Source organism: Caretta caretta, chromosome 5 (assembly GCF_965140235.1).
Source record: "Caretta caretta isolate rCarCar2 chromosome 5, rCarCar1.hap1, whole genome shotgun sequence".
In the NCBI taxonomy this organism is placed as follows: Eukaryota; Metazoa; Chordata; order Testudines; family Cheloniidae; genus Caretta; species Caretta caretta.
In genome coordinates this window covers 50,139,274-50,155,588 of record NC_134210.1, presented here as the reverse complement: position 1 = coordinate 50,155,588, position 16,315 = coordinate 50,139,274, and the positions used below count along the sequence as shown (strand labels likewise).

At 43.5% G+C, this 16,315-nt stretch overlaps 1 protein-coding gene across 5 annotated transcripts in view; it reads left to right on the top strand.

Moving 5' to 3' along the window:
• FCHO2 (FCH and mu domain containing endocytic adaptor 2) overlaps positions 1–16,315 on the top strand; it is a 234,000-nt gene that overhangs the window by 191,327 nt on the left and 26,358 nt on the right. For all 5 annotated transcript variants that reach the window (XM_048849328.2, XM_048849325.2, XM_048849326.2 and 2 more), the window contains one exon: positions 14,887–14,990. In XM_048849328.2, coding sequence (XP_048705285.2) covers positions 14,887–14,990 — 104 coding nt within the window. The remainder of the gene's footprint in view (positions 1–14,886; positions 14,991–16,315) is intronic.

The window sequence follows — 16,315 nt, the reverse complement described above, 5'->3', positions numbered from 1 at the left end:
ATAGAAATTATTTTGGCTAGTTATGCTTTCCGGATTAGTTATTCATGTTATAAAAATGCTTCTTTCATGTGCTCTTATTTTCTTCCTTCCTTCCCTATTTCCTCCAGTATGTTCATATGTAGTTTTAAAAATGCAGTTTTTTATGTTTGTGCACTGTTTTAACTTAGGACCTGTAGCAATGCAAACCTTAGAAACAATGTTTAAAGCATTCAGCAGGAACAGTAAGATCTTCTAAATCTGTAGATTTCAGGTCTTGAAAAATCTATTAGCCTATGGCAAGTAGGAAGCTTTCCCAGGCAAGTGCTATCAACTCTCCAGAATTGAAGTAGTTCTTCGAGAGCTGTCCCTTTGGGTGCTCCACTTTAGGTGTTGGTGCGTCCCTGCGCCTTTGCTTGGAGCTTTTTACAGCAGTACTCGTACTGGTTGTGCACGTGCAGAGCTTGCCCCCCCCCCCTCCCCCCGAGTGTTCCTTAATAGTACGCATGCGCGACTGGTCTCCTCAGTTCCTTCTCTACCGTACCCGGCCTGAGACAGAGCTCAGCAGACTCGTTAGAAAACTTTTTCTCCCTTGTTACTCTTACCCTATTAGATAGATAGTTTGTTACCAATAGTGTTAGTTATTAGTATTACCAGTAGTGTGTGTTAGCTTCTCTTTTTAAAAAAAAAAAAATTTCTCTTAGTTCCTGTCAATGCAGTTGCTTCCGACATGCCTGGCTCCCCAGGCTTTAAGCGCTGCTCTAATTGTAAGGATGCCATCCCTCTATCAGATGGCCATTCACAATGCATAAAATGTGGGGGGGAGTCCCACATCCCCCCAAAATGTGCCCACTGCAGCAAAGTTAAATCTAGGGCACGAAAGGACAGGGAGTTGAGGCTAAAGCTGCTCCTGCTGCAAAAATCCTTGGTCATCTTAAGACCCAGGCGCTGATTCTGGCTCTGCTCCACACCACAGCCCCCCTACCCCTCCCCACCTCTAAGAAGATGAAAAAAACTTCAAAAAACATCACCTTCCGTGACCCGCAAAGCGAACGTCACGGGAAAAGGCTTCTCCTGGCAGGTCTACCGCCTCCCTCCCAGCGCTCCCCTGGCTGAGCAGTTTTGACATGCCGTGCGAAACCCACCTGTGGCTGCGGCAATACCACAAAGCTCCAGTGCCAAGGCTTCAGGCTTCCAGTTGCCTGCCTCTCAGATGGCACCTTTCGGCACCACGGTGGAAGCGGTGCTGACAAATGCGGACGTGCCTGACCCCCTGCAGGCTATCACCCCGGCACCCACTGAGCTGGCCGGCAGCCAAACAACTTTAAAGACACCGATGCAGAGGAACTTTTCGTCACAGCAGTTTCCTCTCGCACAGCCCTCACCACACAGAGGAGCTTCAGCACTCCAGTTTACGCAGTCAAGTGACCTGCTTGTGTCACCCATTCTGCAGTCACCCTTACTGAATGCCTACTTCTCGCCAAATGCTCAGCCAGGGTCTGAACAGCCTTCCTCCAGTGAGGAGGAAGCTGGTCTCCAGGAGGATTTTTCACCGTATGAAGTCTCTCATCCTCAGACCCCAATTAATAGAAGTCGTAGAAACATCACCTCATCCTACTCTCAGGATCCTGCCCTGTGGATGGCACCACCTATGCCCTTCCCACCACAGTGGCAATACTGGGCCCCGTGGGCATCCTATCCTTGAGACCACACTCGCTATGCCACCTCAACCAGGCCCAAAACCGGCCCAGCACCACAAGTTCACGAACCTGCCACTGATGCCAGTCACCAGAGAGCACCATCACAAGTGCAGAATCAGGCATGACCTGTCTCTAACCCAGTAGACCCAGTTGTTACGCCTGACGAAGCCCTGCTTTCTCCTCCCCCGACATCTTCAGCTGATTTTTCAGAATTTCAAGACCTTTTCAAAAGAGTGGCCAGTGAATTAAGAATTAATCTGGAGGAGGTTCCTGAACAGCAGCCTGAGTTAACGGACATCCTGCAGACGACTTCTTCTTCTTCTTCCAGGATTGCATTGCTGATCAATCCAGCCCTTCTGGAACCTGCCAAAGCCATCTGGCAGACTCCTGCCGCAAGCTTACCTACCTGCAAATGAGCGGACTGCAAGTACTTCATCCCTTCCAAGGGCTCTGAATTTCTTTTCACTCATCCAGCACCTAATTCACTGGTAGTTGACGCAGTCAACCAAAAGAACAAGCACCAGTATCCCCACTCCACCCCAGCCGATAAAGACAGTAAGCGTTTAGATCTGCTTGGACCTAAAGTATACGCATCTTCCACCCTACAATTTCAAATTGCTAATTATACGGCCGTTCCTGGCAAAATACAAAAATTACAACAAATTCATGGACTTTATTGAGGACATTCCAGAAGCAAAGAGACAACAATTCACTGCTTTAGTCTGTGAGGAACAAATCATACCACGTACCGCTCTTCAAGCGGCCCTCAATGAGGCCAATACTGCAGCAAGATCCACCGCTATAGCAGTAGTCATGCGCCTAAGTTCGTGGCTCTCTTCCTCTTCATTTCCTCTAGAGGTCCAGACTACTATTGAAGACCTTCCATTCAACAGTGACAAACTCTTTGCCTCCACAACGAACAACGTCCTTCACTCAATGAAGGATTCAAGGGTAACTCTCCGGTCCTTAGGAATACAAACCCCTACAACCAGAAGGGTTCCTTCTCACCAGCCATGGCTTGAGTCAAAGTGTATCCATGTGGTATTTTGTCTCACATTTCTCTGTCACCGTGCTTTTCTTATGTATGTAGTCCTTAGGATTTAGTAAAGTACTCGAAGTTAGATACGGTTTAGTTGGTTTGGTGTGATACCTTCATCAAGTTTTGAACACTGCCTGTCATGTGAGATGTCTGTTCCTAATTGTGAACCCAACATTCAGTGTTTGTTGTGCCTTGAAGAATGGCACATTAAAGAAAAGTTCTTCATTTGCAAGTCATTCAAAAGGAGAATGAAGGTGGCTTTAGAGACTTGCATCTGAAACAATATCTTATGGACCAGGCAGTGCTGCTTCAGCACCAGGGACCTCCACAGGTCGGTCGGCCCCTCAGAGAGCTTTGGAGCTGGCATGTTCCACGGCCAGATTCTGATTGCTCCCCCAGGATGTAGAAAGATTGTTCTTCTTCCTCTGGTCCCCCAAGGAAAACGACTCTCAAGATGAACTGGGCTACAGAGCTCAGAGAGATTCCTCCTCCTCTTCCAAGAAGAGTGCAGACCAGCATTGAGATTTTTCAGATGCCCAAGATAGGGCTGGGCCCCTACCCACTCTTTGGAACTGAGACGAGATCAGTTGGACACTATACCATCAATTCCAGTATTATTCATGGGGCATCCGCTGAGTCCAGTACTGACAACATTTGTGTTGACACTGACTGTTTCCACACCACTGGCATACCAGGCAGCATAGGGCTGCAGAATTGTTGTTGTTGTCAGTACCATTTTCCACACTGCTTAATCCTCAGGGTGCAGGATTGAGGTTGGCCTCCTTTTCGGTACTAAGGGGCTCATCAGTGCACACATTTGTTTTCGGTACCAATGACTGTTTCAGTACAGACCACCTCTACAATATTAGTACCAGCCTTGACTTCAGCACCAAAAGAGACACTGGTAACGATTATGAATGCAATGCCCCCACCAGGGCCCAATGTGCCAGCTACTTTATCATTGATCACACCAGTGCAGTCTGCATATTGGGCTTCAGATGAGGCTGGATGTTTACTTGCACCTGCCTAGAGATGCTTGTCCGTTGCCACTAGGCTGCTTGTAGGGTTCTTCAAGATTGAACTTAGGAGCATCTTCCTCCTCTCTCTTGCCTTCAAGGCACTGTCCTCGGAAGTTGGCAAGGTCTTGTGGTTGCAATTGTTGGCAAGGTCTTGTGGTTGCAATTGTTGGCAAGGCCTTGTGGTTGTGCTCCTGTGGTCCAGCACAGCATAGAGGACTTAGCTTTCAATGCTTGGTTTTTATTTTATGAAAAGATTGATGAGACACTACATTTGCTAAGGAGTCTTGTGCTACTTTGCTTTCATTGGGAGTTTATTCGTAAAGAGATGTCATTATGGAGGTTATCAACAACAGCAGCAATAGCACTCTCATTGATACTTCTGGTAGTTGTCCTACCCTGGTAGGCAGCACGACTTCTCCAGGAAGGGGCACAGGTCACAGAGTAGGAGGCCTTTTGGGTCCAATTTTAACCAGCCAGCATGTCCTCCATCAGCTTCAAGCAAGCAGCCATTTTGACTTGCATATTGAGAGCTGCATTTTGGTCTTTATCTCCCCAGCCATATCTCCACCATTTGGGGACAGGCTGTCTCACTTCTAAAATGCTTGGGAAACAGTAACCAAAGATAAATAGGTCCTAACCACTGTGGGAGTTGGTTAGACCATTCAATTTCTGTTCATTTCCCCTTCCCACCCCCACTGCCCCATCCTTTTTCAGGGACTCCTCTCATGAGTCACAGCTCCTTCAACAGTCTAGGCTGCATGCTTCATGTTTCCCCTGCAGCATCAGGGAAAGGGATTCTACTCATATTTCCCGATCCCCAAGTCCAGTGGAGGGGTGAGACCTATTCTCGATCTCTGTGGTCTCAACAAGTACATCAAATACCATATGATTAACCTAGCTACTGTTCTCCCCACTTTGAATCACGACTGATTTGCTGCCCTTGATCTTCAGGATGCTTATTTCCACAGCAATTTTTTCAAGACACAGGAAGTTTCTGAGATTTGTAGTAGCAGGTCACCATTAACAGTACATGGTGCTTCCCTTTGGCCTGTCCTCAGCTCACACTTATTTACCAAATATATGACTGTAGTAGCAGCATATCTCAGAAAAAGAGGAATTAATGTCTTTCCTTTACCTGGATGTTTGATTAGTAAGGGGCAAGTCCAGAGACCAAGTCTTCTGTCTGGTCCAGTTTCCTCTGTTTCTTCAATCGTCTGGCTCTGATTGTGAACAAAGTAAAGCCAGCCACCACAATAGCAGCACACAAATAGAGTTCACTGGAGCCCTCCTACACTCCACAAGTTCGAGGGTGTTTCTGTCAAGAGAAGGACTTCATGCAGTTCATTGCCTTCGGCTGTCCCTCACTCTCACCCTTCAACTCTGATCCTTGTATGCTGGAATTTGTTAGGTCATATGGCCACATTTACATACGTGGTCCAACATGCAAGATTACATCTTCATCCTCTTCAGCGATGGTTGAAGTTGGTGTATCTACTGAACTGTCAGTCATTGCCACTGCCCATCCTGGAGTCTCTCTAGAGTGGTGGACAGATCAGTATTTGCAAAGGTGTTCCTTTTGCCCATCCTCCTCTAATCAGGACTATAGTTACTGATGCCATCACAACAGGTTGGGGAACACAACTGGGGACATTGAAGGTTCACGGTTTATGGACAGACAAGGAAGCATCCCTTCATATCAACATCCTGTAGCTTCAAGCCATTTACAGTGGATGCTGGGCACAGATGAAGAGCACACACGTTCATATCCTCAGTGACAATATCACCACAATGTTTTATGTGAAAAACCAGGGAGGAGCGTGCCTCAACCACCTTTGTCAGGAAGCAATAAAGTTTTTTGTCAGTTTTGCTTTAGGGAAGACATCTCCACAACTGCTCACTTACCAGATGCTCAGAATAACTTGGTTGATCACCTCAGCAGGAATTTCTGCCAGAATCACGCGTGGTCTCTGAAGAGCAGCAGACTGAGGTCCATGTTCAGAGAATGGGGCATTCCAACTGTCGACCTGTTTGCAACCAAAAACAAGTTTTGTTCTCAACTGGGTCTCAGTCCGGGATCCTTAATCAATGCCTTCCATGTGAACTGGGGATCAGCACTGATGTATGCTTTCCCCCCAAGCCCACTCTTTCCGCAGTTTGAAAACAATCTGATGTTGGATCGTGCCAAACTGATACTTGTTGCATCAGATTTTATCATTGCAAGACAATGTTCTGAAATCTTCTCAGTCTGTGTTTGACGTCCCAGATCTCTTTCCCTCTATCCTGTCCTCCTGACTCAGCACCGTGGTCAAATTTGGCATCCAGTGCTGAGTAGTCTGCACCTCACGGTGTATATGCTGCATGGTTAGATGTGGGGAAGGATGGTGTTCAGAAGCAGTTCTGAGAGTTCTGCTTACTAGTAGAAAACCTTCCACTAAGGTTATCTATTTGGCCAAGTGAAAACATTTTTTTGGTTTCATCGCTAGCCAAGGGAATTCAGCTGAAGCTAGCCAGCATTGAGGACACTTTGGATTATCTGTTACATCTTTTAGTCCCCTGGTTTCTTTTTTCCCCTCTCTCTCTCTCTCTCAGCTCATTGAGGGTCCACTTAGCAGCAATCTCTGTATTCTGTCCTCTGATTCAAAGGAAGTCTGTTTTCTCAAACTTCATGGTAATAAGATTTCTAAGAGGAGTTGTCTGTCTCTTTCCACTTGCGAAGTAAACTCTTCCATTATGGGACCTTAGTACCATATTGGCTACCTTTATGGGGCATCCTCACAACTTGTTCTCTCTCCTTTGCCAAAAGGTGGCTTTTCTTATTTCCATAACAGCTTCAAGGAGAGTGAATGAACTGCAGGCCTTAATGGCAGAACTTCCATAAATGCAGTTTGCAAAGACAAAGTGGCCCGAAGACTGCATCCAAAATTTTTGTCTAAAGTGGTTTCACAGATTCATCATAGAATATCAGGGTTGGAAGGGACCTCAAGAGGTCATCTAGTCCAACCCCCTGCTCAAAGCAGGACCCAATCCCCAACTAAATCATCCCAGCCAGGGCTTTGTCAGGCCTGACCTTAAAGCTTCTAAGGAAGGAGATTCCACCACCTCCCTAGGTAACACATTCCAGTGCTTCACCACCCTCCTAGTGAAAAAGTTTTTCCTAATATCCAACCTAAACTTCCCCATGGCAACTTGAGACCATTACTTCTTGTTCTGTCATCTGCTACCACTGAGAACAGTCTAGATCCATCCTTTTTGGAACCCCGTTTCAGGTAGTTGAAAGCAGCTATCAAATCCCCCCCCCCCCCCCCATTCTTCTCTTCTGCAGAGTAAATAATCTCAGTTTCCTCAGCCTCTCCTCATAAGTCATGTGGTCCAGCCCCCAGTCATTTTTGTTGCCCTCCGCTGGACTTTTTCCAATTTTTCCACATCCTCCTTGTAGTGTGGGGCCCAAAACTGGACACAGTACTCCAGATGAGGCCTCACCGATGCCGAATAGAGGGGAATAATCACGTCCCTCGATCTGCTGGCAATGCTCCTACTTATACAGCCCAAAATGCTGTTAGCTCTCTTGGCAGCAAGGGCACACTGTTGACTCATATCCCGCTTCTCGTCCACTGTAACCCCTAGGTCCTTTTCTGCAGAACTGCTGCCTCTAGCCACTCGGTCCCTAGTCTGGAGCAGTGCATGAGATTCTTCCGTCGTAAGTGCAGGACTCTGCACTTGTCCTTGTTGAACCTCATCAGATTTCTTTTGGCCCAATCCTCTAATTTGTCTAGGTCCCTCTGTATCCTATCCCTATGCTTCAGCGTATCTACCACTCCTCCCAGTTTAGTGTCATCTGCAAACTTGCTGAGGCTGCAGTCCACACCATCCTCCAGATCATTTATGAAGGTATTGAACAAAACCAGCCCCAGGACCGACCCTTGGGGCACTCCGCTTGATACCGGCTGCCAACTAGACATGGAGCCATTGATCACTACCCATTGAGCCTGATGATCTAGCCAGCTTTCTATCCACCTCATAGTCCATTCATCCAGCCCATACTACTTTAACTTGCTGGCAAGAATACTGTGGGAGACCATATCAAAGCTTTGCTAAGGTCAAGGAATAACACATCCACTGCTTTCCCCTCATCCACAGAGTCAGTTATCTCCTCATAGAAGGCAAGTAGGTTAGGCATGACTTGCCCTTAGTGAATCCATGCTGATTGTTCCTGATCACTTTCTTCTCCTCAAAGTGCTTCAAAATTGAGTCCTTGAGGACCTGTTCCATGATTTTTCCAGGGACTGAGGTGAGGCTGACTGGCCTGTAGTTCCCTGGGTCGTCCTCCTTTCCTTTTTTAAAGGTGGGCACTACATTAGCCTTTTTCCAGTCGTCCGGGACCTCCCCCAATCGCCAGGAGTTTTCAAAGATAATGGCCAATGGCTCTGCAATCACATCCACCAACTCCTTTAGCACCCTTGGATGCAGTGCATCCGGCCCCATAGACTTGTGCTTGTCCAGCTTTTCTAAATAGTACTGAACTACTTCTTTCTCCACAGAGGGCTGGTCACTTCCTCCCCATACTGCCCAATGCAGTAGTCTGGGAGCTGACCTTGTTCGTGAAGACAGAGGCAAAAAGAGCATTGAGTACGTTAGCTTTTTCCACATCCTCTGTCACTAGGTTGCCTTCCCCATTCAGTAAGGGGCTCACACTTTCCGTGATCATCTTCTTGTTGCTAACATACCTGTAGAAATCCTTCTTGTTACTCTTAACATCCCTTGCTAGTTGCAACTCTAATTGTGAATTGGCCTTCCTGATTCACTCCTGCACGCCTGAGCAATATTTTTATACTCCTCCCTGGTCATTTGTCCAAGCTTCCACTTCTTTTAAGCTTTTTTTGTGTGGGTTTAAGATCAGCAAGGATTTCACTGTTAAGCCAAGCTAGTCGCCTGCCATATTTACTATTCTTTCTACACATCGGGATGGTTTGTTCCTGCAACCTCAATAAGGATTCTTTAAAATACGGCCAGCTCTCCTGGACTTTTCCCCCTCATGTTTCACCTTAATGAAATTATATATTTACCTGTGTTCTTTCATAAGCCACATTCAAATGTGGATGAACAGCGTCTTCACACTCTGGATGTGAGAGGATGCTTGGTATTCTATCTGAAAAGGATGAGACCAAATAATTCATCACCTCGATTTCATCTTCTGTGCGGATCGGATGTACAGTCAGGTGGTCTCTGGACAGATGATTTCCAGATGAATCATTTCCTGCATTATGACAGCATAATGTAGCTCAGATCACTCTTCCACAGAAAGTGATGGCTCATTTGATGAGGGCCCAAGAAACTTCTGTTGTGTTTCTCAGTAATGTTTCTATACTGGATATTTGCAGGGCCGGTATCTGGTCTTCTGTGCATATGTTTAGCAGACACTATGTTATTACAACTGCATCTCTGTCAGATGCAGACTTTGGGAAGGCAGTCCTTCAGTTGTCGTTCAAGTAGATTCCGAGCCTCACCTCCTTCGGTTACTGCTTGCCAGTCGCCTGAGTGGAATACACGTCTGCAGCCACTTGAAAAAGAAAAAACTGTACTATAATTGTTGTTCTTCGAGATGTGGGTGCAGATAGGTATTCTCTGACCCTGCCCCTATGCCCTTTACAATGGAGTTTCTACTCTTGATGTTAGTTGCAAAGGAATTGAGGAAGGTTGGGCAGCGCTGCCCTTAAATAGCCATTGGAGGGGGTTATGAGTGCCTAAGGGCGTGAGTACCACCCCACTGGATATTGCTAAGCAAAGTTACTGGCCTCGGTGCACTGAGTGCATGCACACCTGAGTTGAACACGTCTGCACCCACAACTCAAAAAAAACAGTTACAATACAGGTAGGTAACCACTTTTTATAGTTGCAAAGATAATTTTCCAAATATGAACTGAGTGTAAACCAATACTGTGTTGTCTTCCTAAGTCTGCACATCACTCTACTGCCACAGTTGCTTGTAGCTTTGACAAGCTGCAGCAGTTTTTTACTGCTGCTGTTCCTGCCACTGCAGCAGCCAAGAAGGTGAGGGAGGAGAATAATAGGAGAGTCCACAAACCATAACAGCAGTCAGGTGATTTTGAGGTGAAAGAGAGAATATTCCTTTACTACCAGACACCTACTAAATGGAGGCTGATACAGAAGATAGAGCCCAAACAGGATACTGTATGGAGAAGGAGAGAAAGTTGGAGAAAAATGAGAGCTCAAAATTAATAGTTTGGTTGACAATATTACAGTTAAATGATGTACACAAATAATATACAGTGGAGTCGCATTTTATGTGGGGGTTAGGTTCTAAAGTTAGCGCATAAAAGGCGAAAATCGCGTATAGTCAAAATTACCCTTGAAAATCCCTTAAATTGCCCATAAAGTACAGTATACTGTATATGGTTTTGTGTATACTGTACAACCCTGTACAGTAATATGTATAATGTATACAGTAACGTACAGTATATAATAGAGTACATATGCAAAATATAATTTTACAGTCGCCTGTACATTACATAAAAGAGAGAGAGAGATGGAAGAATGAAAGAATAAAAAAGGAAAACAGTAAACCTAACCACTCACCATTCATCATGGATATTCTTGCTAGTCTACGATAACGATGATAATGGTGATACGACGACGATGAATGATGACGATGATGATTAGTACAGCGCCAGTATGATGAACAATGAGATGATGAAGATTGGTGCTGTACACACACCAATGGTTAGTCTTCCTCTTCCACTGACAACACTATTGGGGGGTCATTAGGGCTTGATGTCGATCCAGGAGATGGAGGTGATGGAGAGCGAGTTGTAGACGAAGTGGTTGGCTCTGATTCAGCTCAAGAAGTTGATTGCGTAGGCTCATCTGCTGCTGATCGTTTTTTCTTGAAAAACATGGTGATCGGCAACTATCACTGTTGTCTGTTGAGCTGCTCAAACATTTCTTGATACGGTCTCAAATCGTCCGTAATACTACGTGTGATTTTGAGGCCTCGTTCAATAGAGGGATCGTATTCAGAAATTAAATCATTCAAGTGTTTCGCTGCTTGGAATACTTCAGCAAATTTATGAAGATTCCAACTTGTTGGCTCTTTCTGTTCATCGTCATCATCTTTGTCTTCTGTAGATGATTTTATCAGTTCCTCTAACTCTTCGTGAGTCAGTGTTTCTCTGTGGCCCTCAATTAATTCTTCAGTTTCTTCCTCAAGTGGGTGGTGATGGCTTAGTCGACATCCTTGTCTGGTCACCTGAACAATGTGTTTCACTTCTTTGTTAACGGTCAGGAAACCCTTAAAATCATTCACACATTCTTTCAATAGGTGTCGCCAACATGCATTGACTGTTTCAGGCTTGATTGCATCCATTGCCTGTTTAATATAAGTGATGCAATCGGCAATGTTGACGGACTTCCAGCACTCCATCACATTAAGATTAGGATCAGCCTCCATAGCGCTATGTATCCATGAGAACGTAAGCCTCATGTACGTGGCCTTGAAACAGCGAATCACGCCTTGGTTGAGAGGTTGGAGGATGGAGGTGGTATTGGGGGGGAGAAAGATGACTTCAATGTCATTATGCGCAAACCAGAGTGCTTCAGGGTGGCCAGGAGCATTGTCTATGATCAGCAACACTTTAAAGTCAAGTCCTTTCTCTTCGAGGTACCGCTTGACCTCTGGAATGAAACACTTGTGGAACCAATCCAGAAATAATGCTGCCGTCACCCAAGCCTTTTTATTTGATTGCCAGAACATAGGCAGGAGATTTTTGCTCTTGACTTTTGGGGCACGGGGGTTTGCAGCCCTGTAGAGTAAGCCCGGCTTTATTAAATGCCCAGCTGCATTGCCACAAAACAACACAGTCACACGGTCTTTAGCTGCTTTGAAGCCAGGAGCTTGTCCTTCTGATTTAGAAGTGTAAGTGCGGTTGGGCATTTTTTTCCAGAAGAGCCCAGTCTCGTCAGCATTAAAAATTTGTTCCACAAGGTAGCCCTTTTCTTCTATGATTTTCTTTAATTGTTCAGGGTAGGCTTTTGCTGCCTCTTCATTGGCAGTTGCAGCTTCACCAGTAGTCTGCATGTTTTTGAGGTTGAAGCGGTTCCTAAAACTGTTAAGCCAACCTTGGCTGGCTTTGAATTCCTTCTCATCAGAAGGCTGTCCCTCTTTGGTGTGAGGTTCGAACAGCGTATAGAGGCTAAGAGCCTTTTCTCGCAAAGTGTTGCCATCGATAGGCACATGTTTACGGTTCTTGTCTTCCAGCCATAAGTTTAATGCCTTTTCAGTCTTCACTAAAGTCTTATTGCACACTGGCTTGTCACCTTAGCAGTTATTGGAGCACTTGATGCCACAGCTTGACGAATTTCTCTCTCTCAAATCTTGATGGCACGGTTGCTAGATTCATTGCGGCCATATTTACACACCACATTGGAGACTGACATACCGTCTCTCAGTAAGTCCAACACAGCCAGTTTTTCTTCCAGTGTTGGAACAGATTGCTGTTTCTTCTGTTGAGCACCAGATGAAGTAGTTGGCTTGCGTTTAGGGGCCATGTTGTTCGAAAAATACGTATCTTTGAACACTAGAATCACACTCAATGCAGCAAGATGCTCACACTGTGAGAGACACGCGGGAACTGAGACCAACTGAGGGAACAGCAGATTCACGTCTCGCATCTCACGCTCGCTCTGGGGCATACACTCATTGAGTGGAATGGTGGGCGGAATCGCCCACAATGTTTAAATTGTTGTTTTTCTTTTTTTCTTTTTTGCCAAGCACATACAGTTGAATTTGCTTAAGTTAAATGTGCGTATGATGCGACTCCACTGTACAACTTTTAATCCTTTAAATTGCAGACAGGGCCTGAGAGAACAGTTATTTTTCAGCTTGGCTAGTAGACTTAATCTTCAGGGTGTATATGTTGAGTACATTTTTAAAGTTTGGATTTATATTGGAGTTTTTAAAATTTTTCATGTTGCTTCTAGCTTTCAACTTTTCCCTTTTCCTTCAGCTACACTAAAAGAGCAAAATAGGAGCGCCTTCTCATCTACCTTTGATTTTCCTGAGTACATAATATCTGAATCTTTGCTTGGGCACCTACAGATTCTGGGTCTAGGAGCCCATCATCACCAGACTTCACCTCTAGCTCTTTGTGCAAACCTTTTATTACAACAGAACCAACAGGGAACACAAATACTTTATCTATTATTTTGTGGTCTCAAAATCTGTTTGCTTTACTGGTGATCTTGTTACAGTTGAACAAACAAGTGCAAATCACAAGGAGCCCCAAAGTTTGCATTTTAAAACAGAAAATCTCCTCACTGCCTCTGCTGCTTTGCTTGGGAGTTCTTCCAATAGCTGTGCCTATGAGGATCAAAGTACCTTGACAGTAATATTATGTGCCATGAAAAATTATTCATTGAAGAAACTGGCAGTGCTGCTGAAATTTTTTCCACATCTTCATCAGTGCCACTGGACTCTAGTTTAGTCTCCACTTGTGCTCATATAAACAAGGGTATGGCAAGCATGTGTTGTATATTGGTCTTTGCCTAATAACTGACTCCAAAAAGTAGACTGACTTCTCTCCCTCACTGTTACTCACCTGGTATTAAAATTAATTCATCCTCTCATCTAAAGATACTAAATATTATCAATGTTTTTAGCACCAAGCCTCCTAAGTGAGTCAGTCAACATATAAATAAGTATCCAACTGAAAAAAAAACCTTCTTGACCAAGGGCATTGTTCCTGATCAAGTGGAACTTTGCTTTTTAAAAAAGCAGCGAATATACTATTCTGAGGGATGTCAAAGGCAGTGAGCGATCAAAAACTTCTGGAAAATGTAAATATTTAGAATTTCAAAAAGTAACTGTGGTGTTTTTTAAATTTTATATAGCTATTATTAGAGCAAAAAATCTAATTTGTACTTATTCTTTTGATATTTAACACATCAAATTTTAAAGTGCAGTTGAGACTACAGTTGTGACACAAAATAACAAATGTAAAGAAAATCAGTGTTGAGACAGGTATTCCATCTCCTCTCATTGTGTGTCTCTGATCAGGGTGTTTATCATGCAGTACTTACAGTAGGCAAAAAAGAATGAATTTAAAGGGAAGATTGGTAATGTTAGTCTCGAATTGGTTTGCTTTTGGCATTTGTGGTACAAATGCAGGATGAGTAGGATTTTCAGGTGCTCAGCATTGACCTAATTCTATTTCCATTGAAGTCATTGATAAAACTGCCATTTACTTTAATAGGAACAGAGTTATGCCATCTCTGAGTGCTTTTGAAAATGCCACACTAACTGTAATTTTTCGTGAATATTCTTTTTGGCTAAAAGCACATCTAAAATTATTTTTGGACAGATAATTGAATATGCTATAACTCTTGTTTATCATGTAATTATGTATTTGCTTTTTTTGAAGAAAAAAGGCACATTTTTGATTCAGCATACTCACTGGATGACATCTAACTGCTGTTTTGAAGTATAGTTCTTCTCAGAAAAGTGGCCATGTAAAAATAGCACCTTCTTTCACTAAGGTTTTATGGTGCCCTGGCATGTATTAAGAGTTATATCTGCTCATTGTAGAGGCTTTTTAAAGTTTCTCAAAAAGAAAAGGAGTACTTGTGGCACCTTAGAGACTAACCAATTTATTTGAGCATGAGCTTTCGTGAGCTACAGCTCACTTCATCGGATGCATACCATGGAAACTGCAGCAGACTTTATATATACACAGAGAATATGAAACAATACCTCCTCCCACCCCACTGTCCTGCTGGTAATAGCTTATCTAAAGTGATCATCAGGTGGGCTATAAGAGATAAAAGACCAGACTTCACCCTGAGCCCATGCTGAGCATACAGGGTGAAAGCTAAATAAAACCATCTTTTTACCTAGAAACTGGGTATATTTGATATAGAATCATTAAGGAGCTATAATGATGGAACCCACAATGCCATTTGTAGTCATTTTTCAGAGTACCGTAGAATCACATTTTAATACCATAGCAGTTTTTGTTTATGAATTCCTGCACAATAGAGTTCATAATAAAGTAGAATCTTTAACAGAAATGTAATTTATAATGGTTGCACTCAGTGACTTTTATAATACTAATGATTTTCTTCACATTATTTTTTTGTTCAGCCAGGCCCACAACTCCTCTTTCTGTAGGCACTATTGTACCACCTCCAAGGCCTGCTTCCAGACCAAAGATATCAACAGGGAAACTTAGTGGAATTAATGAAATAGTATGTATTTAATTTTAGTTTTTGTTTAATTATATAACTTATTTCTCAAGGTATAGCTCAACTTGAAATAAAGCAATCATTTACTCCATTATAGTTAACGGTCAGTTTCTTTTTACATCAAACTTTTCAAGAGTTTATAAATCACCCATTTTAATTGTTGTCAACCTAAAATGTGCATGGAAATTGTTCACTGTGAATGTAATTATTGGTGGCATAAATTCGTTAGTATTTTTTATGCAAAGCGGCTTTTGGAGGGGTTAGGTGTGTTTGCTTTTACTTGCTCAAACAAAGAATCAGTTTTAAAAACTGAAGATTGCATATACGTAATGCCATATCTTCAGAAAAAACCTTGAGTGAAATCCTGATCCCAGTGAAATCAATCGCAAAACTCCTAGGATTTCACCCCCAATTTCTAGGAGAGAGAACCACACCAGGGAAGAGCAACTCATTCATATTGTCAGGCTGATACTGTTTATCCATCTTATGATAAACATTTTGAATTCTTCTGACCTAACATGGCTCACTAGAAGTTGGCAAAAAGGGCCTTAGCTCTCCTGAAACATTTACTCTAAGTACAATTTTATTACTGTTATGTGCATTTCTGTACTACCCATCAGTATAGTACCTGAGAATTCTTTACACGTTATGAGTGCTGTAAAAAAGGAGAGATGGGTAGCAAAACCAAACCACAACCTCCACCGTTTCAGATTTGCTCTTCCCTTGCTTATGTTAAATTGTTTGTTCGGGTGTTACTAAGATTTAATCTAATCTGTCCTTGTTAATCTTGGGTGTGAAACTACCCTTGTGCAACACCAGATGAATTTCGGTGAGGAAAGTTCAGGGCAGAGGGGAGGATTAATGTGTGTGGAAAGCCTGAGATCCACCCTTTTACAATGCAGTGGCACTGCACCATCTCCAGGTTAAACAGCAGATGGTTCTTTGAAAGACACCAACCTTCCCTCTCCACTAGTGTGGCCTCTAAAGTAGTCATCCATGGAAAGTGCTCATGTATTCAGGGCTGCAGGTTCAGGCAGCAGCATACAAGTTTAGCTTCTCTGCTTTGCTCTTTGGTACTTAGCTCAGCCTGAAATGTTATATAGGCCAAGCATCATGTTAACTCATTAAAGATTGACTATCAGGAAAAACTTCCTAACAATATTCTAAATTATAGAAAAACTGCCCAAGGGAAATGGTAGCAGTTCATAAGTTATTTTACTTTGAAAATTAGGATGGATAAAATACTAGAAAAAATATATCATAGGGAACCATCTTGTATTAGGCAGGGAATGAACTAGATGAAGATGTCTTCTCTGGTTCTCTTTGAT